The sequence below is a fragment of the Manis javanica genome, chromosome 17 (assembly GCF_040802235.1).
Source record: "Manis javanica isolate MJ-LG chromosome 17, MJ_LKY, whole genome shotgun sequence".
NCBI classification, from domain to species: domain Eukaryota; kingdom Metazoa; phylum Chordata; class Mammalia; order Pholidota; family Manidae; genus Manis; species Manis javanica.
This window is the reverse complement of record NC_133172.1, coordinates 17,951,155-17,975,618: the sequence shown is the minus strand read 5'-3', so window position 1 is coordinate 17,975,618 and position 24,464 is coordinate 17,951,155. Positions and strand designations below refer to the sequence as shown.

Genomic DNA, 24,464 nt, shown 5'->3' with positions numbered 1-24,464 from the left:
CCCCCAAAATCACCTATTGTTTCTCCAGTCCAAGCTGGGGGACATAGAACTCAGACCTATATACCTCAAGGATAGTCAACCCCATTCTGGAAACCATTGAGCCCCTGAAGAGATCCTACTGAGTGATCATCCTATGCAATTCAACAGGGACAGAGACAACTCTGGACCAACCCAGTGGGGACATGGACCCATCACCAGACAGCCCAGAGTGGTCATGGCTGGGATGGAGAAACTCCAAGGGGTTAAGGGGGCTAAAAAGGAGGGACCTGACCTAGCCTGGGGCAGTGTGGGTCAGGGAAGGCTTTGTGGAGGAGAAAACAGCTGATTTAAGAAGTCAGGTGGGCAAAGAATGTTCTAGACAGAAGAAACAGCATGAGCAAAGGTGTAGAGGTAGATCTCACAGCACTAACCAATGAATTGAAATACCAGTGTGGCTGGAGAGGGGGACATGGACCATTCACAAAGGTTTGTGGGCCACTGTGAGGAGCCTGGACTTTGTCCCAAGGGCACAGGGGAGCCATGGAGCAGAGCAGTTAGGCAGGGGAGGGATTTAGGATTTAGGAAGATCTCATTGAAGGGGGTGAATGTAGTCATATAAACACATAGTTCCACAAATAGTTAGAACGTTGATGAAAACAGAATGTGTAAGAGACCTCTGACCCAGTAGGCTTAGACACTGCACCCAGTGCAGTATGTGGGAAGCTTCAGAGGCCAGACTGAGGGGAGGAATGAAAGCAGTTCTCTTTGATAGCTCCTTCCAGTCCCCAGGAGCACCTTTTTCACACAAGAAATTCATTCAACAAATATTTATAGAGCTTCTCCTATGTGCCAGGCACTGTTTTAGATGCTAGATATACATTGGTAAATAAGACAAAAATTGCTCCTTTATGATGCTTCCATTATATTAAGGGAGACAAACAGAGATAAACACAATGAAAGGAAGGCTTTATGGTATGTGAGAAAATAAGTATTATGGAGAAATAAGTAGGGAAGGGAGATAGAACTGACAAGATGCCAATTTTAAATATCTGGTCTGAGAAAGTGACATTGAAGCAAAGACCTGAGGGAGGTGAGGGAAGAGCATTCCACTTAAAGCATTCAGGGAAGAGTATTGCAGGCCAAGGTGACAGCAAGTGCAAAGGCCCTTGGAGGAAGCCAGCTTGCATGTTTGAGGAACTGCAAGAGGCCAGTGTGGCTGGAGTAGTAGGAATAAATAAAGATAGGAGATACTAGTATAAAGGAGGCCAAAGTGTGTAGGTCATTTGTGAGGACTTTGGCCTAAGGCTAAGAGAGAGAGAGAGCCAGAGCAGAGGGGAGGATTCTAGGCCAAAGAAGGGAAGTGATCTCACTGAGGTGTTTAACAGGATCTGGCTGAGTGTACTGGTTGTGGAGGACAACCGGTAAGCCAGGGGGCCAGGCAGTGGGTTACTCTAATAGTCCAGGCTGGAGGTGCAGGGGTGGCTTGAACCAAATGTGGCAGAAGATTCTAGATATATTGCTAAGGCAGAGCCAACAATATTTCTTGATAGGTCAGCTATGAGATATGAGAGAAAAATAGGAATTAAGGACAACTGTGTGACCAGAATAAGTTGCCATTTTCCAAGATGGACCAATTTCTGCCAGACACTTCACAGACCCAGGCTTTAACTCTTAAACCCCTCCTTTACAAATGACATTTGACAAATGATCCTGGGAGAAAGACTGGTTCGTTTTCAATCCCGCATCAACTGACCTCAGTAATAACGATAAAGGGTAGGGATTTTTGTGTTTTGCTTAGCGATGCATCCCCAACTCTTAAAGAAGTACCCCACATAGTATAAGCGTTCAGTAAATGATTCTTGCATGAATAAGAGCATTTCGCCGGGTCATTTTTCCCAAGCCCACTCTCTACCTAACCCCAGGACCCATAAACCCTTTCTCCAGAGACAGACAGGGAGGTGATGAGAACCGTAACTTGACTCCTCTAAGTCCCAGCTCCGAGCCCTTCGAGACGCCACGCAAGCTTACTATTGGGCTGAAGTGATGATGAACAGGCTTTCAGCCCAATAGGAAGTCTGAGGTCACATGGATGGGCGTGGCCTTAATGGCTTCTGGGACCGGCTTCTCCGCACCCTCTAGCCGCGCGGAAGACTCCATTATACCCCGCCTTCGCCCGGCTTCCGGCCGGTCTTGATTCCGCTTCCTGTCCGACGCTGGCGTCTTTGCTGAGGGTCACATTGAGCTGCCGGCTGCTTCGGGGTGTTTTTAGGTGAGTGTCTTGGGCTGGGGAACCTGGGACCCCCATCCTGGGGACTGAGGGGCCGGGCCCTAGCTTCCCTGAGAACGAGGGGAGGTTTCCGGCCTTCGGCGTCCGGCCTCCCCGGGCCCTGGGGTCCTGTTTTCTTAATAGTCGTAGCTAACGATTAGTTCCTCCTTAATTCCGAGCAATTTATATTAATTGACTTAATCCTCCTTCCAGCCCTATGATGTCGGCCCTGTTATTATCCCTTTTTTGACCGTTAGGCAACTGAGGCTCAGAGATACTAAGTTACTTAGCCAGCGACCAGGATTTGGACTCAGTCATTTGGACTGCTGTGCTCTTAATCCCCAGGCCGCCGGCCTGGCCCTCTCGTGCCTGGCCCCTCTTCCTGGTGGGACGTTGGAGGGGCCGTAGCGCCATCCCCGAAACACCCCCACTCCCAGATGGCGGGTCCAGATCCAGAACAACTCTTCGAGTCTTATCTTTGTCCCAGCGACTGGTGTTCTACGTCCCCTTCCCCGCGTCCTTCTCCCCTCCCGGAAGACTGTGCTTTTGCCCAGATCTCTACCACCACCTTGGGTTGCTTGATTTAACACTGGCCAACTCACCTCTGTGTAACCCTACGACTCCTCGAATTCTCTGGAATAGAGACAGTTGTCTCAGATTCCCTGGTGAAAATTGTGTATCACCTGAGAGACATTATAACAGAGTTTTTAAATAAACTCTAGGTCCGCAGAATTAATAGACTTAAAGGGGTGCTAGTACTTGAATGGGAGGAGAATTGCACATATTTTTACTGATCTCTAATTGAAATATCCTTCAGTTAGGAATGGAAGCAGCAACCTCAGTAGTAGTAGCATCTGCAAGTTTGTCAGCCATCAGAATCACAGGTCATCTTCTAGATGTCACAAAATATTGTTCTCATTCATGGTTACTTCAAAATTGTGGCAGTTAATCAATTCTCAGCTAAGTATAACTTGTTTTTGTGATCCATGCAATTTTTTAAATTAAAATGTCATTAACATACAATCTTACATTGGTTTCAAATGTACATCACAGTGTTAACAGCCCCTGTGATCGACTTATATTGTGATTGCAAATTATTATGCCCCTTTATCCCCCTCTCCTCCCCCCTTTACCCACCCCAACCAATTTTTAATGCCTTTAGACATACTCTGAAAAAGGACTCATTAGACCACTGAGGGGAGTTCATGGTACCAAAGAGATGAAGAACCTCTGCATTATAGGCTATGTTGATGACTGACTCCAGTTTCACCATGTGTATGCTGTATGACTTTGGGAAGTCACTTAGCATCCTGTTCCATGTCTATGAAATAGTGATAGTAATAGCTCCCACCTTATAGAGCTGCTGTAGGAGTAAAGTGTGTAAGGCAGTGCCTGGCAGGCAGTAAGCATTCAGTGAATGTTATCCAATGTTATTTCAGGACAAATAAGGCCTAATTTTACTAAGGAGTTGTCCCCATCCAGCCCCCCCAAAAAATCCTACTATGACTTCTCCACTTAGAGGTGTGTGGGATTTGCCCTACCCTTCACCTGTGTTGAGAGGGAGAGGGTGGTGGTTTGTTCACACCACCCCATTCTTCTGTGTCTGGGCCTGCAGTGGGCCCAGGTGGACTGATATCCCCATGCCCAGGCCCCCTGGAGCCCCTGCCAGCATGCACTCTCTTTGTCTGCAGGAGTCAGCACAATGGCAGAAGACATCAAGACCAAAATTAAGAACTACCAGACTGCCCCTTTTGACAGCCGCTTCCCCAACCAGAACCAGACCAGGAACTGCTGGCAGAACTACCTGGGTAAGCAGGGCATTGTTGGGGGGTTGCAAGGGGGAGATACAGACCTCCCCTGATTCCAGGCCTCAGATTGCTCACCTCTTGCCGCCTCCTAGGGAACTTATACATCCCAAGCCTCTTCTCTTTTACTCTGGACATCCTGCCTTGCAAGGCCTGTATCCCTCATCATCAGCTGTGTTCAAGATCTGGACTTGGGTCATGAATTTTGGATCCTATAATGATTTTTTTTATGATGTGTGTGTATGGGTGAAATATAACATACATACATACAGGAAATACATAAAACAATGTACAGCTAAATGAATAATTCTAAAGTAAATCCCCTCAGGGTAACTGTAACCTGGATGGATAAAAAACTAGATGCTGCCAGCACTCTGAGCTCGTCTGCCTACTGCACGCACTGTCTTGAAGACAACACCCTACTTTCCCCACTAGAAATAAATCCTACCAGCTTAGGGCAAGTCACCTTTTGACTTTATCACTTCGTTTAGGTTTGCCTTTCTGTGAAATTTGAAAATACTGTATGTATTCTCTTGTGTTTGGGCAACAGTTTTGAAGGTTGATCCATGCTAGGGCGTGTAGTTGGCTCGTTCTCCTGGCTGTACAGTTTTCCACAGCTTATTCATGGACACGTGTAGTTTTCAGTTTGGGACTCTTAATGAATGATGCTGCTATAAACGGTCTTAAAAATGTAATTTGATGTTCATGTTAGTGCTTTTCTATATAGGGAATGTGCCCTGGAGTGGAATGCCTGGGGCAATTTTTTTTTTAAACTAATTGCCTACTTTTAAAAAGCAGATAATCCCCCTCCTGTCTTCTCTAGGATGCAAGCATCTTAGCATCAGGACCATCTTCCCCTTCTCTGGCCCTGATTTTTGACTTCCATAATCCCCACGATGCCCTTCATGCTACCCTATCATTCCTGACACGAGAATTTTCAAGTTGGACGGTAGTTCTGTGGAGGTTACTAAACGAGTTTAGTGAGGTGTGTCTAGTCCTTTTTAGTCCACTTGTAAGAGTAGGCATTCTTTGCAAAACTTGTTGTACAATGTGAGTATGTGTATGTGTAACTAGTTGTTTGTTAAGGAAGAAGTATATCGGTGAGCTGATGGAAAATATGTTCCAGCCCTTGGTCTGGGCTGACCTGAATCTCTTTCTTAACAGATTTCCACCGCTGTGAGAAGGCAATGACTGCCAAAGGGGGTGATGTCTCCATGTGCGAATGGTACCGGCGGGTGTACAAGTCCCTCTGCCCTTTATCCTGGGTATGTGCTTCTTCCTGGGGCTCTGGGGGGACTGGGGTGGGGTCCTAGCTGAGAGGAGTGTGGTAACCTGGTGGGAGGTCATCTGCCAGGGACAGAGGAAGGACGGCATCACACTCTGGGGCTTGGACTTTTCTTCTTCCTAGAATTGCCTTCCTTTCCTCCTTTCACCAAAACTCAACCACTGGGGCTCTCAGCCAAGGCGAGTAGGGCCATGGCACTGCTAGACCATCTTGCTGGCTCCCACACCCTCAGTACCAGGTCCCTGTCCCTGTGGAGCCAATGATCTTGTGCAATTCTGTCCTTTTTTATTACAAACATTTTCAAATATACAAAAAAGTAGAGAGAGTAACTCAGTGACCCCCAAATATGCTCAAATTGAATAGTTTCAAGACTTTTCCTCATTTCCTTCATCTGTCCCTTTTTCTTCTTTTCTTTGCTGGAACATTCTGAAGCAAGTCCCAGGTGTCATTTTCCCCCTCCCTACTTCACTAGGCATCTCCACAAACTACAGACACAATAAAGCAGCTCTTTTATTTAGAACTTTTCTCACCATTTAATACTCTTTGCGTGCCCTTTTTTGGACATAAAGAATTTATGTTTAACATTATAATTTCATTTAATCAGAGACCCCACTGACTGCAAGGAATATTGAGAGATGTTCAGATCTTTTTTAGAACATTGAAAATGAATGTAAAAAGCATGTTAATTTCAGTGATGTTAAAATTAAAAAAAAATGTGTCTTAGAATCAAAATACGATGCTATTGCAGAAGTAACAGTGCTCATTTAAAGAAGACAAATGTGAGCAGGCCAATAAAATAAAAAGTAGAAGCCCTCTGTGCTCCCCAGTCCCTCTCCCCTGAGCTAGCTACTATTAATCCGTTCCCTTTTCTCTACATAAATTTATCCTACATAAACCGGTAGAACTCTGTGCATGGATGTCTATAGTCTCTTCTATGACTTGCTTTGACTTATCTGTGTATTTGGGGGCCTTTTTTTATGACAATGCATATAGATATGCCTTTTTTGTTATAATAACTTAACAAATGTTTTTATTTACCTAGTCCCCTTTTGATAGAAATTATGTTCTAGTTTTTCAGTATTTTAAGCATCCTTGATATACATTTTTGAGGCTTACTTCAAATTGCCTTAATGCACTTCTCAGCTTGCTTGGTTTTCCTCCACCTCTCTGGCCACACTGTCTCAAGTGTCTTTGAGTACCTTGTGCCCTCCCAGGGTTTCCTTGTCCCTGGGTGACCTGGGGTAACGTGATGGTGTGGTTCTGTAACATCCTTCCTTTAGCCTCAGGGTCTGCATTGTGTGCATGCTGAACAGGATTCCAGGAAACATGCTTCCCGGCCTGGTGCCGCCCCACACCCTAGTCTCTGGGACCTGGGCCTGTGCGGACCTGGGAAGGAGCATCAGATTGTGTGGTCCCTCCCCTCAGGTGCCCGCTGTGTCTGCCCTGTTAGGACTGGATATAAATGCACCCTGTACAGGCCCCTTTACATCCAGCTGCCCCGGCTTCTTTATTCCAGAAGCTTGGTAAAATAAAAATAGGTATTTCTTTTGCTATTTTTTTTTTTTAATAAGCATTACATTCACTCCACAGAAACTTAAAAATAGAGGAAGAGGCAGAAAGATCTTCCTCATCCTCCTGATCTTGCTGACAGTATTGTAGTAGCTTCAAGGTGTTCCCTGTATATTTTCTAAAATTTGTCTCTAATCCTAGTGTATTTTGGGAGAGGTGGGGGTGGGATACCAGCACTTTTCTTATATGTGTTGAAAACATTCTTCCCAAGCATCTTTTATTTTCCAGTTGAAAAAAATTTTTAGTTTCTCAAGACAGAGAAACCCACTGAATGAGAGACTCACACAGAACTGAGGACTCTAGACAGAGCAAGTCCAGATAAGAGAATCCAGTTCTAACTATCCATCCCCACTCAAGGCATCAAAGAAACATAGCCTATAGAAGCAATAGAGAAATCCTGGTTTTTACCTTGCAGTCTGGTGCAAGAATTACAAAGGTTCACCATACTAAGTGTTCACAGTTGTATAAATTGGTCTTTTTTTTTTATACAAAGAGTAGTTTAATAAAGCAAAGTACATACTTGAGGAGGGAGTGCAGGTGTGCTTCAGAGGTGAGCAGCAGGGTTGGGGGTTTCCACTGGACAGTCTTATAGCTAGAGTTAAGCATGGGTGGAATATTCATCGGGTTTGGTGGGGTATTTTTGGAATAGGGAATTTCTGGACACTTGGGTGACACCCTCTTTTTGTCCTTAGATGGTCTGCCTTGGAACTGTCATGGTGCCAAGGGCTGTGACTTTTAGTATGCTAATGAGAGTATAATGTACTTTGAGATGAAGTTGGGGTCAACTCCTCTGTGTTGGAACTAGTCAGTTTGGGTAGGTCTGGTATCTATACCCTCCCTCCCCACATCCCAAGAAAACAGTTTACATAAAATGTTCAGAATATAAACAAGCATCTGACTGAATGTAAACACCGGGCAAAGTCCCCAACCTCTTCCCTACTCATTCATTGTCTGGCTATCCACCTACTGTAACATTTCTGCCCTCAAGGAATGTGGACCCTTGAAAATGGGTGTCGTCATTCTTCTGTAGCTACTTCCTGCTGAGGAGGGGCATTGGCCCTCCCTATGAATCCCAGCAGGTTCCTTGCTGTCTTTGGGAGAGGAGGACTCAGAGTTTTCTTGGCAGTGGCTGTGGTAGACACGTGCACATAAAAGGAGGATGCAGCAAGGTTGTAGGGTTGCTGATGTGTCTCTTCATCAGTGTGGCGGGTAGGTTGAAATCCCAACATCTGGAATTGGATTTTTTATAACCTGGAGGAAACAAACTTGACAAGGAGATTAAGAATGCATGGCCCGAATATGAGAACTAGTAATAGTAGGACTCCAATTGAAATGATGGGAGAAAATTGGAAATGTTTGGAGAGTCATAGCCAGATATTTTAAGGAACCAGAATTTAGGATCCAGTCCATTTTGCAATGACCAATATTAGAATTTAATACCCATAAGGGTGTACTATTGAAATACAATTCTTCTCTCTCTAAAATCACCCTCATTTTTATTAGGGGTAACCATCCTAAGACTAATTTGTCTGTAAAATAAGATCAGCTTCAGAACACTTGGCCTGATTATTTACATAAATACAAGAACAGCCACTGATCACACAGGCCTTTTTTATTTTTATTTTTTTTGAGAGGGCATCTCTCATATTAATTGATCAAATGGTTGTTAACAACAATGAAATTCTGTATAGGGGACTCAATGCACAATCATTAATCAACCCCAAGCCTAATTCTCAACAGTCTCCAATCTTCTGAAGCATAACAAACAAGTTCTTATGGTGAACAGTGCAAGGGCAGTTATATCACAGAGACTTTCAGTTTTGATCACGCACATGCACTATAAACAATCAAGTCAGATATGATTATTCGTTTGATTTTTATACTTGATTTATATGTGAATCCCACATTTCTCCCTTATTATTATTATTATTATTTTTAATAAAATGCTGAAGTGGTAGGTAGATGCAAGATAAAGGTAGAAAACATAATTTAGTGCTGTAAGAGGGCAAATGTAGATGATCAGGTCTGTGCCTATAGACTAAGTATTAATCCAAGCTAGACAAGGGCAACAAAACATCCACGGATGCAGAAGATTTCTCTCAAAACAGGGGGTGAGGTTATAAGGCTCATCTCTGTTGATCCCCAATTTCTCACCTGATGGCCCCCTGCGACTGTGCCTGTCTTAGGTTGTTCCTCCCTTGAGGAATCTTACCCGTCTCTGGCTAATCAGTCATCTTCCGGGGCCATACAGAGAAATGTGAAGTTGGTAAATGAGAGAGAAGCAATATTGTTTGAAAAGGTTAGCTTTTTACTTCTTTGCAGATTTATGCCCTGTGGCTTCTATGCCCAGCACTTGTCTCGAGGTATCTTTACCACCTGGAGGAATTATGATACTCGGTAAATTCGATATGAGGCACTAATTCTATTTAAGGGTTGTAATTAGGAAGGAAGAAGAAAAGCTATAGAGGTAACATATGGAAGAAAACATGGAAGGATTGATTATTTCTTCGACATATCTTCTTGTAGAGTAACATAAGCATGTATAGGTTTTAACAAACTACTAATTAAATTGCGTACACACATTAACATAATAGAAATACAGCTACATAACAAAAGCAGACCTACAATTACCAGCCATATCCAGTGAAACCAAAAAAACCAGTTAGGTACCCTAGGCATTTGTGAAAACTTATCAATGATATGATGGATATTGTCTAACTGAATTTGAATAGTTTGAGAAAAATCAGACAAATTAAAACAACACATTCCTGGGAACTGTTCACATCCCATATGTTTTTTTTTTTTTTTTTTGGGAATTCTTAGGATATTTTATTTTAAATTACATTATAATGCAAGACTTGTTTTTTATTTGTGTATATGAAGGGAAACACCTGCAGCCTCAATTTTTGCGGCCCATACAACTTCAGAGATTGGAGCTTGTGAATTTAACAGTACTGGTGTCATGAGGGTGAGCAGGCGAGCCCACAGATACTGTTAATGTTCAGAATGTCCACTTTTGGGAGCTTTAGCTTCTAGGCACAGGATTTTCAGGAGATATCTAAAAGCCTTTAAAAAATATCAATCAGGAGTCCTATCTTAGGGATGTTTGATTATCCCAAATTTTAGGAGTGAACATTTTGTTGAGGAAGGAAATCTTCCAAGAGGCTAGAAAATTCTAAGCCAAGTTGTCTTTAACTAAAAATGCCATCAAGCCACAGATCATTTGGAATAATATTCTTGGTCTTCATGGCATTTTTTGGTGTGGAAAAGATGATGGAAATTGAATTTGTCTTCTAGTTTTTAATGCACCTTCCTTCACACCAAATATTCTTTTTTTTTTTGAGAGGGCATCTCTCATATTTATTGATCAAATGGTTGTTAACAACAATAAAATTCTGTATGGGGGGGTCAATGCTCAATGCACAATCATTAATCCATCTCAAGCCTAATTCGTCAGTCTCCAATCTTCTGAAGCATAATGAACAAGTTCTTCATGGTGAACGAATTCTTTTACATAGTGAATAAATTCTTACATGGTGAACAGTACAAGGGCATTCATCACAGAAACTTTCAGTTTTGATCACGCATTATGAACTATAAACAGTCAGGTCAAATATGAATATTCATTTGATTTTTATACTTGATTTATATGTGGATCCCACATTTCTCCCTTTATTATTATTATTATTTTTATTTTTAATAAAATGCTGAAGTGGTAGGTAGATGCAAGATAAAGGTAGAAAACATAGTTTAGTGCTGTAAGAGGGCAAATGTAGATGATCAGGTGTGTGCCTATGGACTAAGTATTAATCCAAGCTAGACAAGGGCAGCAAAACATCCACGGATGCAGAAGATTTCTCTCAAAACAGGGGGGGTGAGGTTCTGAGCCTCACCACTGTTGATCCCCAATTTCTCACCTGATGGCCCCCCTGCGACTGTGCCTGTCTTAGGTTGTTCCCCCATATGTTCTTTTAACAGTAGATAGTCTATAGTCGCACGATTTTGGAGCACTGCAACTTGTACTTCTTCTAATTCTTGGTTGAGTTCCAACAGTATAGATCCAGTCAAATTTGTTGTTTTACTGTATGCACGAGCCAGCTTAGGTATTTCCTTCTTCATTCCAATGGCAAGTCCAGGAACTGGTGGGATGAATGCAGCTACAACTGCAACAGTGCCAGTATCTTTGTTGAAGTTTTTTGATGATCGTCTTCTGGAATGACTCTTCCAGAGGATGTTGATGTTGGAAGTTCTTCTTCATAACGTATCTTAATTCATTTTCTGGGTAGCCAAATTAGGCTTTGATCCTCTGTATAAACACAAACAAACCCTTTGCCCACACTTTGATATGACCTTTATACCATTGTGAAGAACCCATTGGAGATCACCACACAGGAACTGCTTTTTTTTTTTTTTTAAGAGAAAGGAATATTATCAGAAAAATGTACTTCCATAGCTGATCATCTGACACCCTTTAAAAGATCAAAATTAAGGATATGTAAAGCATGCATTAATCGTTGATTTGCAGTTAGTTTTATCCTATCAGGGAGTAATCCCCCTTTTCTTTCTCTCTTTTTTTTTTGTTATCATTAATCTACAATTACATGAAGAATATTATGTTTACTAGGCTCTCCCCTATACCAAGTCCCCCCCCAACAAACCCCATTACAGTCACTGTCCATCAGCATAGCAAAACACACAGGCTTATTTAAATGTGCTTTGCTAGAACTCCTCATAAGGAATTTCAGATTGAACTCAAAGGCCTCCTATTGTCAGGGAAGGCAAGCCAGGGACTTGCCATGAGGTTTTATCTGCAGTACCTATAGATTTGGGTGAATTCCTCTCTTCTCAAGGTCCCCAAGATATTTGAGGTTCCTGCACTTGCCAGGAAGTGACCTTCCTTATTCACCTGGTAAGGCTGCTGAGAACCCTGTAAGCAAGGTACCAGGCCAGTTCTTCCAAAGGGCTTTATTGGCTCCATAAAGTCAACCTTAGTTCCTTAAAGCTGTCTGACCATATCTGAGTCTATGCATGTCTCTCAAATACATTTCGGTCAAAGCCTCGGTAATATAAACAGTTTTCAATTATGTCCTGTCACAAGGAGAACATATTCTTATTGAACTTATGTAAATTAATATACTGACATAAAATACCAAAATACTGAGTTTCCAAATGCTGGAGGGGTCAAGTAGAGAAAGACAAATATTCCAGTTCTACTTAAAAAGGTATCATTTACTAGACTGCTGTAAGTTAGCTTAAGAGAAAAGTTTAAAAACAAGCACATTTTTAAAAATATCAGGAATATTTGAAATGAAAATTCATAAAATTTAAAATCATCCTCCTCAGTTTATTCAGTCTTACATAATTTTTGTTCTGCTTGAAACGTTTTTCTACTAGTTCCGAAGTAAAACATTAACTATCTATAAATGACAAAAGACTTTAAAATGGTGGTGGTTAAATATCTGAAGAGTTCATTATAAGGCAGTTGACAAGGACATTGTTATTTCTGTAACATTAACAGTTCAGTAAAGTTCAGCATCATTCATTTGACAGTGCTTCCCAGGTAGTTTTACATATCAAATTAATAAGCTGAATTAGCTAAATGTAGTTCTCCTTTACAAGGAGAAAATCCTCTGACATGTTCCAGCGGCCCTCGGGAAAATCTCAAAGTTAACTAGAAGTAAAAGGACTTTATTTATAATTTGATTTGGGTAAGTTGTCAAAATTATCAAGAGGTTTTAAGACAGTTTCATAAATAAGATTATAGGTCACCATGAAACAATACTTATTCATTTAACCAAAGTGACAATAAAAGATTTTAAAGGCAAATACAGAAGGTTATATAGTTAGCAAAGCTTAGCTCTTTTAATATTAAGGTTTCATTTTCTTGAGTACTCAAAAACCTGATTCAGACAACATGAAGCACAAGAAATTATTCTGATAAAACAATTAGAAAAACCCTTCAAAATCTCTTAAAGAGCAGACCAATAGTTCAAGAAAACTTTGTCCTTTAACAGAGAACAAAATTCTAATCTTGCTGTGTACTTGGTATTAAAACTCATTTACTTCAGTCTCCCATAGCATGACCACATTAAATTCATTTTCCATAAACCTTCTACAGCTTTCTTTTTACATTTAGAATTTTCCCTCTTTAAATAACCAGCTGTATTTTAGGACAATATTACCTTTTCCCTCAAATATGCATTTCCATTTCTCATACCTTTTCTTACCGAAACATGTTTTTCTTTGCATGCAGGCATGTTTCCTGTATTTCAAGAAGTCTTAATTAGAACTTAAAACCCTTAGAAACTTCAGTTTTCAGTGAAAACTAAGAAGTAAACAATTGTAAACTGTTACAGTAGCAGTCTTTAGGTTTGCAAATTTATGAATACATAATTCTAGAAACATGAGCTTCTTAATAATACAGTCTTTTCAGTAAGCACAGAAAGTGTTTACTAATAGAGCCAAATTTGTTTTTAGTTTCTCTGTAATAAGGAATCCAAAAGTGGGTAAACCTATATTCAGTAATGTTTCATTATTTTATCTTATTTGGAAATGACCTAATTCATTAACTCTACTCATTACTTAACTTAGCGAAACTTTAAGGTTTCGGGTTACCAAAAAGATTTTCAAGCTATTTTTAGGTATACATACTGTAACACATTATTATTGTTAAAAAAATTTACTCATTATGCCTATTTAGTTCACTTGTTTAACAACCATGCTAGATTACCCATAAAGACTCCATTAAACATCAAAGTCAGCCATTCTCCCAGACCTCTTTTTTTTTTTTGAGAGAGAGAGAGATTTAACAGATAACCTCAACTTAAATGACTAAGTAAACCTAGGCAGAATAAAACTTTATTTTAATGCTAATAACCATAAAGATGTGTCTATTTTAATTAAATTATCATTAATGCTAAATATTTTCTATCAAAATTTCTGAAACTTTTGGAATACCCTATTTTTTACTAGTGCTTGGCTTTAAACCAGTTAATTTTTAGCAATACCGTCAGACAAAGAAACTGATAAAAAGATTTTCGAGTTACTAATATCCAGTTGCAGAATGGTGTTGTAATTAAGGGTCTCATTTGGGGGCCATTTTTCTCTGCTGGGCAGTTTGCATTGAGGCCAAGCAGTGTTACAGAAGGAAATCAGCTTCTTCTTTTTAACCAATCTAATTTAAAAGTGTCTCTGTTTTTTAAGAATACACCTTAAGAGCGAGTAGTTTAGAGTTCAGTTTAGGGCCAGGCTAAGACCTCCCAATTTTTGATGATGAACCCTAATGGGAGTCATTCAGAATGGAGGAGATGTCACCCATGCCTAAGTCAGCACCTGAGAGGAGAAAAGAGTTTCCCACTACCACCAGGGGGGGCCAGGCACCCCTGATCCCCAAGGGGCTAGGGGTTATCCAGGTGGCCCCAGAAACCCAAAAGTACCTTTGGGCACAGGTCAAGTGAGGCATCCTTCCACACCTGGCCCCATACCAGGTGTGCACAGGAGGTCCTGCAGCACAGCTGAGCATGCGTAGGTGTCCTATGGCTCAAATCCGTCCCCGGGTGCAGCCCCAGGAATGGGAGTTAGGGGAGAAGGGGTCAGGGCCTTGAAGTCCAGGGTAGACTCTTTGTGACTGAGCATCCTGATAACCTCATTTTCAGTGGCCCTGAGGGGGGACGAACCACCTCAGTGTGGTGACATCGAATCAGATGGGTTATAAGATTTACCAAAAGGCCAGGGTCTCTCTCTTGGCTTCCTTTTGGTGTCCCCAACATTGCTTAAATTCTAGGCCACCCTGGCTGGCATAGACAGACCCAACAGACTGCCCTTCCCAAAGGGGAGGGGGATAGGCGTGAAAGGCAGAGAACAAGGCCATAGAAGTGGGGAGTCCAGATGTGAATGAAGAGGCAAGAGAAGCAGGTGTGCAGGCAGGGGGATAGACATGGAAACAAGAGGAAGAAGTGTTTGAGTCCCAGAGGAGGCGCCCCGGGCACCATGAGTGGGGGACCTGGAGCCGTGGGAGCCAAGACTACACTGCAGGGAGTGTGCTGCGGGGCGGGGCGGGGCGGGGTGGGGTGGGCTGTTTTGCTTCACGGTGTACCTTGATGCGCAGACATTGTCTTGAGGTTGGCAGGTGGCCTAGAGTCAATCTGTTTCACAACCAACTTGCCCTTACACAGGAGACTTAACAGTAGTTGGCAGCCACCCTAGGGGCTTTTAAATGGTTGGCTTGTGCCACCAAGGAAGCAGCAAGAACAGCCAAAGATCCAAGATGCAAAGACAGGAGTGCCTTAAAGTAGCACAGAATTGCTCCTTCCCTCGACTGTTAGTGCGTGCCCTGTTTAGAGTTACTTGTGATTGCCAAAATGTTGCCGGGCAGCTGCGTCAGGGGGTGTCCCCTGCACCCTAGGTGAAACCTCAGCCTGGACAGGGAGGGTTCTTGACTCTGATTGAGAAAGAATTCACAGGTAGATCAAGCAGGTACGAGCAAAGAGTAGTTCAATAAAGCAAAGTGCACACTCAAGGAGGGAGTGTGGGCCTGCTCCACAGGAGAGCGGCTGGCCCAATCACTTCAGAGGTCAGTTTGGCAGGATCTTTCAAGATGAAAAAATCATACTCCAGATGTAGCATTTCCACATCTAGACATCCTACAAAAATGTTTGTGAATAGGGGTGTCCATTGCAGTTTGTAAAGGAAAACATTCAGAAACAACCCAAGTTAGATAAGTGATGGGACATTTATTTCAATCGTTGTGACAGAATCGTAGAAAGAGCTCTACAATTTGTGGAAAAAGCAAGTTGTAGGTCAGCCTATATAGTATCGCCCAGTTTATATATATCTATATATATATATATTTTTGAAAGATATTGGCATACATTTTATTTATTTATTTATTTATTTTAAAGTTTAAAATCCATTTATTGCTTACAAACTGCAGTCCGGGGCGGTTTCGTTCCTGCTCTGGCAGAAGCAAAACCGGCCCTCTCCTCACCTCTGGGGTACAGATAAGCCCTCTGTTGCCCAGGTAATTACCCACTGATATGGAGATGAACTTCTCTCCACCCCTGAGAAATGATGCAAATGCACTAAAGCCATACTTCTCTCCATCTTTGAGCGCCTGTTGGTAACATGGATGTACTAAAAGCCAGGTGAGATATTCTGGAAATATTAGAATTTTACCCACATGCCCTCTACTGCCTGAAGACTTTGGTCTCTCCCAGTCATCTTTCTCCTTAAAATAACACAGCATATATTGCTGATCTTTGCCCCTTTTTCAAATCAAGTGGTTTTTATATTTAAACAATATATATTCAACAAAATCTACACTTTTGGGGGCTCAGTTTTAAGTTTTGACAGATACACAGTTGTGTTACCACCACCACAGACAGGGCACAGAACATTCTCCCTGACCCAAAGTGCCCTCGGAATACCTCTTTTTTTTTTTTTTTGAGAGGGCATCTCTCATATTTATTGATCAAATGGTTGTTAACAACAATAAAATTGTGTATAGGGGAGTCAATGCTCAATGCACAATCATTAATCCATCTCAAGCCTAATTCTCGTTAGTCTCCAATCTTCTGAAGCATAACGAACAAGTTCTTACATGGTGAACGAATTCTTACATAGTGAATAAATTCTTACATGGTGAACAGTACAAGGGCATTCATCACAGAAACTTTCAGTTTTGATCACGCATTATGAACTGTAAACAATCAGGTCAAATATGAATATTTGTTTGATTTTTATACTTGATTTATATGTGGATCCCACATTTCTCCCTTTATTATTATTATTATTTTTTTTTAATAAAATGCTGAAGTGGTAGGTAGATGCAAGATAAAGGTAGAAAACATAATTTAGTGCTATAAGAGGGCAATTGTAGATGATCAGGTGTGTGCCTGTAGACTATGTGCTGATCCGAGCTAGACAAGGGCAATAAAACATCCACAGATGTAGAAGCTTTCTCTCAAAACAGGGGGGGTGAGGTTCTAAGCTTCACCACTGTTTTTCCCCAATTTCTCACCTGATGGCCCCCCTGCGACTGTGCCTGTCTTAGGTTGTTCCTCCCTTGAGGAATCTTACCCGTCTCTGGCTAACCAGTCATCTTCCGGGGCCATACAGGGAAATGTAAAGTTGGTAAGTGAGAGAGAAGCCATTTTGTCTGAAAAGGTTAGCTTTTTACTTCTTTGCAGATTTATGCCCTGTGGCTTCTATGCCCAGCACTTGTCTCGAGGTATCTTTACCACCTGGAGGAATTATGATACTCGGTAAATTCGACATGAGGCACGAATTCTATTTAAGGGTTGTAATTAGGAAGGAAGAAGAAAAGCTATAGAGGTAGCATATGGAAGAAAACATGGGGGGATTGATTATTTCTTTGACATATCTTCTTGTAGAGTACCTTAAGCATGATAGGTTTTAAACTACTAACTAAATTACGCACACATATTAACATAATAGGAATACGGTGACATAAACAAAGCAAATCTATAATTACCAGCAATCTCCAGTGAAGCCAAGAAAACCAGTTAGGCACCCTAGGCATTTGTGAAATTTGTCTATGATATGATGGATATTGTCCAACTGTACTTGAACAGTCTGAGAGAAATCAGACAAATTAAAGCAACCCATTTCTGGGATCTGTTCACATCCCATATGCTTTTAACCGTCGATAGTCTATAGTCGTAAGATTTTGGAGCGCTACAACTTGCACCCCTCCCAACTCCTGGTTGAGTTCCAACAGTACAGATCCACTCAAATTCGTTGTCTCACTGTGCACAGGCCAGCCTAGACATCTCCCTCCTCATTCCAATGGCAAGTCCAGGAACCGGTGGGATGGACGCAGCCACGACTGCAGCATTGCCCGGATCCCTGTGGAGGCTTTTTGATGATCATCCCCCGGCACGAGTCCTCCAGAGAGTGCTGATGCCGGAAGCTCCTCCTCATATCGTATCTTAGTTCATTTTCTGGGTAGCCAAGCTAGGCCTTGATCTTCTGCATAAAAACAAACAGACCCTTTGCCCACACTTTGACATGCCCTCTATACCACTGTGTAGAACTCATTGGAGGTCACCACACAGAAACTGCTTTTTTTTTTTTATTAAGAGAAAGGAATATTATCAGAAAAGAGTACCTCCATAGCCGATCATCTGACACCCTTTAAGTGATCAAAATTAAGGATATTTAAAGCATGCGTTAATCTTTGATTTACCAATAGTTTTATCCTATCAAGGAGTAATCCCCCTTTTCTTTCTTTCTTTTTTTTTTTAGTCTTTAATGTACACTTACATGAAGAATACTATGTTTACTATGCTCTCCCCTATACCAGGTCCCCCCTAAAAACCACATTACAGTCACTGTCGGACTGCCTCTTTTTAGCCAAACCCTCTGCATCCTTTTACCCAGGGCCCCCACTAACCTGTTCTCTGCCACTATTGTTTGCCCTCTCCAAAATGTATAGAAATGGGATTTCCACTGTGAGCCTTCTGGGCCTGGCTGTCTGCACTTAACATTTTAAGATTCATGAATGTTCTTAATTTTTTCCATGGTGTGGGGGAACGTCATCAAATGAAGGGCATGGGGGTTGTTTCCATCTTAGGGCAATTTTAAATGAAACTGCTGTAAACATCCATGTTTAGGCTTTTATGGGCACATAAGTTTTCAGGTTATTTTTTTTTTTAGTAGAGAATATTTGTGATATGGTATATGTATGTGTAAATAAAATAGGCACATACATAGTACTTAGTATGGACCAGCTACTGTGTAAGCACTTTTTATCATAATAAGGGCAAACACACTAAGAAAATAGGTTGAGGTATATACTGTTATCAATTCCAATTTTTCAGAATTGAAACTGAGGCCCTGAAAGGTTGAATAATTTTCCCAAGACCACAACTGGAAAAGTGATGGAGCAGGGTCACATTCAGTCTTACCCATGCCTCTGTCCACTGCCTTCCATATACAGCATGTAAATGTGAGTGTGTGCGTATGCTCGTGTGCATAAAAATGGATACGCTTCTAAACTGCCTGTAGTGGGGGGTACACAAGTCACAGTGTTACTTCTGGGGAGTGTTGACAGTCTGGTATGGGCCTTTCTGTCACTTTTTTATGTGTGCGTGCCCCTGTGATCAGGAGTAGTGATCAGCACTCTGCATTCAGTTTGGCATCCATTTGCATAGATTTTATGTCTTGGAGATTCATTTTGGCCGAAGCATAGATCAGCATTTTCCACAGCTGCCTAGTATCCGGTCTTTCCTATTCTGATGCATATCACGGACTGCCCCAGGGCCCAGCCACACTCCTGAAGCCCTGCAGTCACACACCCCCCACGGACAGCCTTGTCTTGAGTCTGGGGTTGTTCTGCCTGTCACTCGTCCTCCCCACTCCCTCAGTGGGTCAGCTCATTCAGGGCAGTGATTCTTGTCTTTCTGGGTGACTGCTGGTCGCCCAGCTCCTGGCACATAGCAGGTACTGGGGCTACTTGTTGATTGACTGAACAGGTGAGCAAAGTGAGGAGGACAAAAAGCCCACCCGCCTGGTTTCTACACGGAGGAAGGGAGTAACATTGGCTCTCTTTCCACAGGTGTCCGCCTGGGATGACCGCCGGGCAGAGGGCACGTTCCCTGGGAAGATCTGAACTGGCCCCGCCCCACCTCTCTGCTCTCTTCCTTCTCCCAGGGCGGTGAAAGGGGACCTGGACACATGGCGACCCCCCCTGGGATCCTGAATCATAGCTTAACTAATAATAAATACTCATTGGAAAAGTATAAGACTGTGTATGTATAAAAGAGCTGAATGATTGGCCAAGAGCCAGGGTTGGAATTAGTACTTTAACCAATATGAGGGGCTTCAGGTGATTATTTTTTCTGTTTTATTTTCTTTTGTTTTTTTATTTCTTATTTTATTAAACTTTGACCACCTCCTCTATACCAGATGGTAGGGTGAGTGATTATACAAAGTAGCCTCAATCCCCTGTGCATGCTAAAATTTATCTGTATGATACACTTTATTAACTGTACAGTTTTTTAAAACTTACATTATTTTTGAACAACATAGAACTAGCATAATAAAAGCTCCTATGTACCTATCACTAGCTTGAACAATTACAAAGAAATGACTAATTTCATCTTTTTTTTTCTTTCCTCAACCAGTGAATTTTAATATTAATATTTAATACATTAAGTAAATGTGCTCCCCTCCCCCTCTGGGTAATTTTAAAGCAAGTCCCAGAGATCATATTTTATCCAGAACTAGGTATATGTATCTCAGAGATACAGATTTATTTTACATACAAACCATACTACCATTATTACACCTAAGAAATTAACAGTAAATTATTTATCATCTAAGAAGCAGTCTTCTGTACAATGTGTAAAATTCTTGCTGTGTTTTGGGCCTCCTCTTTTATGTTGATCACCATGATGACTGAAAGCCAAATTAAGAAATGTTCTTTCTTGATGCCCCCAAAGGAATTGCCACACAATAATGGTCCAAAAATGCCATCCATCAAACCTGTCAGCAGGGACCCCCTGAGACAGCATGACCAGCTAGAGCATCATGTTGTGGCCAAATTGGTGTTGATCCAAAACTTGTTCGGATGGTTGTGTGACAAATTATTCAAACAGGTGATTGTTAAGGACAAATTGTCCTAGGGAGCGATCTTCTGACATGGGTGCCTGTGAGGAGGAAGGGCTGTAAACTGGACCCTAGAGAAGGCATAGGGACTTTGAGGGACTGTAGAAGCTTATGGCATATGTTAGAAATGAGAAAGAACTTAAAACTTGGTGAAATTTCAAATGACACAGGAAGTCCAATGAAAAGTTAAAATGTAGGACATCCCCTGACGTCTGTTGTCCAATCCCAGAGGCTGCCACCATTAGAAGTTTCCCATGTAGCTTTCCAGAGATAGCTCATACATCGAGAAACATTTATAAATATGTATTTGATAAAAATTTGATATGACTCTTGTAGTTCCTCTCTGATCTACCACTTCTCATTTGGTACTGTATGAGCAAATGAGAAGTTTCAGTGCACCAGGCTGGCTCCAATCTCAAGGCCTTTGCATTTGCTGTTTACTCTCCCTGCAATGACTTTCCACCAGATACCCACCCACTTTCTCCCTCCTGCGTTCAGGTCTTCCTCAAATGGACCCTCAAGGCCTTCCCTTATCATTCGACCTACTATTTCAACTTCTGCTCACACACTGCAGACCTTCACTCCTTTTGTTTCTTAAGCACTTCCCATTAATATTCCCTATATTTTACTTTCTCATCCTTGATAATTGTCCCCCTATCAATAGAATGAACTTTCTGTGATGGCAGGGAATCTTAAAAATACTTTTCCCCCATTCATAATTTGATGAAAATTTTCAGGTGTACAGAAAAAGTGGGCAAACAGTATGATTGCCCTTATACCCACCACATACATCTAACAGTTGTTAGTATTGTGTCATATTTACTATGCTTATATGTACACATTTTTACTGACTCTTTTAAAAGTTTACAAACATCTTGACACTTCACTCCTAAATGCTTAATCATGTATCTCTGAAAAATGACATGTTGCTTCATACCATTAGCACTCCTAAGAAAAATTAATTCCCTAGTGTTTCATATTCAGATTTCCCAAATTGTACCCCCAAAATTTATACTGTTTAGTTTGTTTTCTGTACCAAGGTCCAATCTAGGTTCACATTCTGCGTTTGGATTTTAGGTTTCTAGGTTCTTTTTAATTCTGAAACAGCCCCCCCCCACCCCCGCCTGCCCTCATAAGATGGACCTTTTTAAGAGGCCAGCTGTATTTTAGAATGTCCCCCACTCTGAATTTGCCTACTCTCTTCCTCATGGTGTCTTCTAGCTGCTTCTACCATCTTTTGCCAAGCAGTTTCTCATCTGCTTACCTCTTGCGGGAACTGCTTTAAGACCGTTTCTCATCCACCTTCCTTGTGTCAGTGGAGTGCAGGACCTTATTACCTTATCCCTTAGGGACTAGCTGCAGGCTGTAAAACTCCAAAGACACATGCTGAGGCACCTTACCTGTGTTGCCTCAGGCCTTTCAACAACTCCATGAACAATGTATCATTCTGACTTCAGTTTTACAAGTGAGAAAACTGATTCTTCCATCCCTCTGCCAGTTAATGTGGCTGTGGGTTTCTGTATCAGAGGGTTCAGTACAGAAAATAGAAACCTCAAGACATCAAGCAGAAAGGGATTTAATGTGAATTTGCTACAGTAAAACTGATCATGTGAATTTAGATTTAGTAGCACACCCTTATTTCATTGTATCCAACTCAACACAACCCCACATTTTCCAGGATTGAATATAGCTTCACAGTAGGGGTTTACATTACTTTAAAACATACCTGGTATGACAGTTAACAAATGAAGAACTGAAACAATTAGAATATCCACATTTTGCAATCCCTAATAAATCTAAGCATTATATCAATGGCTGCAAAAGCACCAAAAGGGAGATAACCAAACCTGACATGCCCCAGATGGAAACACATTACACACTGGAAATGGTTTTGCCAAAAAAATCAAACCTGAATCTGATCAAGCTTCCAGATTCAACCACTGGTTCACAGGATAGTGAACACCATAGGGTGTTAACTGCATCATAGGATACAATCAGAAAAAGCTAGATTCTGGAGAACTACAAGAAAAACGACCCACTTTTTCCAATAAAAACTATCCATGCAGAAAACAAGGGTGGTGGTGGGGAACATACAGATTAAAGGGGATTTAAGAAATACGTATTTGGATCCTAAATCAAACTTTTTAAAAATGACATTTATGAGACAGTTGGAAACTTGAACGTTGGAAATTTCATTAAGGAATTATTAGTTTTTTAGGAGTAATGATATTGAGGTATTTTAATCTTATCTTTTAGAGATACTTAGTATATTGAGTACTGAAATATGCTTTCCAAAAATACTTAGATTCAAATCAAAACTTAAAAGTTGAAAGACGTGGAGAAATGAATCTAGCCTGGCTTTGCAGAAATTACTCTTAAGAAAATACAAACAGACATGCCACAGGACCCAACTCCCTCCCCTACAATCATTAAATTGAGGAACTGGGAGGTACCTACTGGAACCCATTATGTCAAGAACATACCACTGCTCCAGAGACCACCATTGTCAGGACTTCCAGGAGCCGTGAAGCTGAGCCGGGGTGGAGGGTGTCCCGGGCAGTGCTTGGAGAGCACTGCAAGCAGGAGGGCATCAACCCTGCCTCTCAGCCACTCCCCAACCCCCATTCTAGAGGCTGCCTTTCACTGCCATAACCAACTGAACACCCTGAACTCTCCGTGAAAGGGAGTCCAGGTGACCTTTTCCTCCTCCAGCGTTATTGAGGTGAAATTGACATCTAACATTGTGTAAGTTTAAGGTACACAATACAATGATTTGATTCATGTATGTATTGTGAAATGATTACCATATAAGGTTAGTTAATACATCCATCACCTCACATAGTTACCTATTGTGTGTGTGTGTGGTGGGAATATATAGGATATACTCTAAGCAACTTTCAAGTATATAATACAGTATTGTTAACTATGTCTGGCTTATTTTAGGATCATCCAGGTTGTCACGAATAGCAGGCTTTCCTTCTTAGGGCTGAATAGCATTCCATCACATATGTATCACATTTTCTTTACCTATTCATCTGTCTATGGACACTCAGGTTATTTCCATACCTTTGTGATGTGAGTAATGCTGCAATGAACATGGGTGTGCAGTTATCTCTTCAACATAGTGATTTCATTTCCTTTGAATATATGCCCAGAAGTGGGGTTGTTAGATCATATGGTTTCTATTTTTAATTTCTTGAGGAACTTCCATACTGTTTCCATACTGACTGTACCAGTTTACATTTCCACCAACAGTACTCAAAGGTTCCCTTTTCTCTACATCCTTGTCAGCATTTGTTATCACTTGTTTTTTGATAATAGTCATCCTAACAGGTACAAGGTGGTATCTCATTGTGGCTTTAATTTGCATTTCCCTGATAACGATGTTGAGCACCTTTTCATGTACCTGTTGGCCACCTATATGTCTGGGATAATGTTCAAGTCCTTTGTACACTTTTTAATTAGTTTATTTGTTTTTTTTTTTCACTGTTGAACAATATGAGGTCTTTGTATATTTTGGATGTTAACCCCTTATTGGATATGTAGTTTGCCAATAATTTTTCCCATTTTCTGGCTTGCCTTTTCCTTTTGTTGATGGTTTCCTTTGCTGTGCAGAAGCTTTTTAGTTTGATATTGTCCCACTTATTTGTTTTTGCTTTTATTTCCTTGGGTTTTGGTGTCCAAAAAAATCATTGCTAAGATCAATATCAAGGAGCTTACCCCCTGTTTTCCTCCCATGAGTTTTATTCTTTCAAGTCTCTTGTTCAAGTCTTTAATCCATTTTAGTTGATTTTTGTGCATGGTATAAGATAGTGGTCCAGTTTCATTCTTTTGCTTGTGACTGTCCAGTTTTCCTAGCACCATTTATTGAAGAGACTATCCTTTCTCCATTATAAATTCTTGGCTCCTTTGTTGCAAATTAATTGACAGT

At 41.2% G+C, this 24,464-nt stretch overlaps 1 protein-coding gene across 2 annotated transcripts; it reads left to right on the top strand.

The window, feature by feature from the left end:
• The first annotated feature begins 2,092 nt into the window (after positions 1-2,092).
• Positions 2,093-19,668, top strand: COX6B1 (cytochrome c oxidase subunit 6B1). 2 transcript variants are annotated; one of them, XM_037021691.2, is made up of 4 exons: positions 2,093-2,248; positions 3,937-4,053; positions 5,215-5,315; positions 18,745-18,765. In XM_037021691.2, the coding sequence occupies exons 2-4, from the start codon at positions 3,948-3,950 to the stop codon at positions 18,748-18,750; spliced, it is 213 nt and encodes a 70-aa protein (XP_036877586.1). In that variant the 5' UTR covers positions 2,093-2,248; positions 3,937-3,947; the 3' UTR covers positions 18,751-18,765. The 2 variants fall into 2 exon arrangements, with proteins under 2 accessions (XP_036877586.1, XP_017523004.1); XM_017667515.3 differs by lacking the exon at positions 18,745-18,765 and adding an exon at positions 19,482-19,668 and having other exon boundaries at positions 2,094-2,248.
• Positions 19,669-24,464: the final 4,796 nt, after the last annotated feature.

What these genes read in the sequence shown, in the direction of transcription:
- COX6B1 (XM_017667515.3), top strand. Translation starts at nt 3,948, where the DNA reads ATGGCAGAAGACATCAAGACCAAAATTAAGAACTACCAGACTGCCCCT. An exon ending in CTGCTGGCAGAACTACCTGG is followed by an intron (nt 4,054 to 5,214) that starts GTAAGCAGGGCA and finishes CTTTCTTAACAG; the next exon opens with ATTTCCACCGCTGTGAGAAG. An exon ending in CCCTCTGCCCTTTATCCTGG is followed by an intron (nt 5,316 to 19,481) that starts GTATGTGCTTCT and finishes CTCTTTCCACAG; the next exon opens with GTGTCCGCCTGGGATGACCG.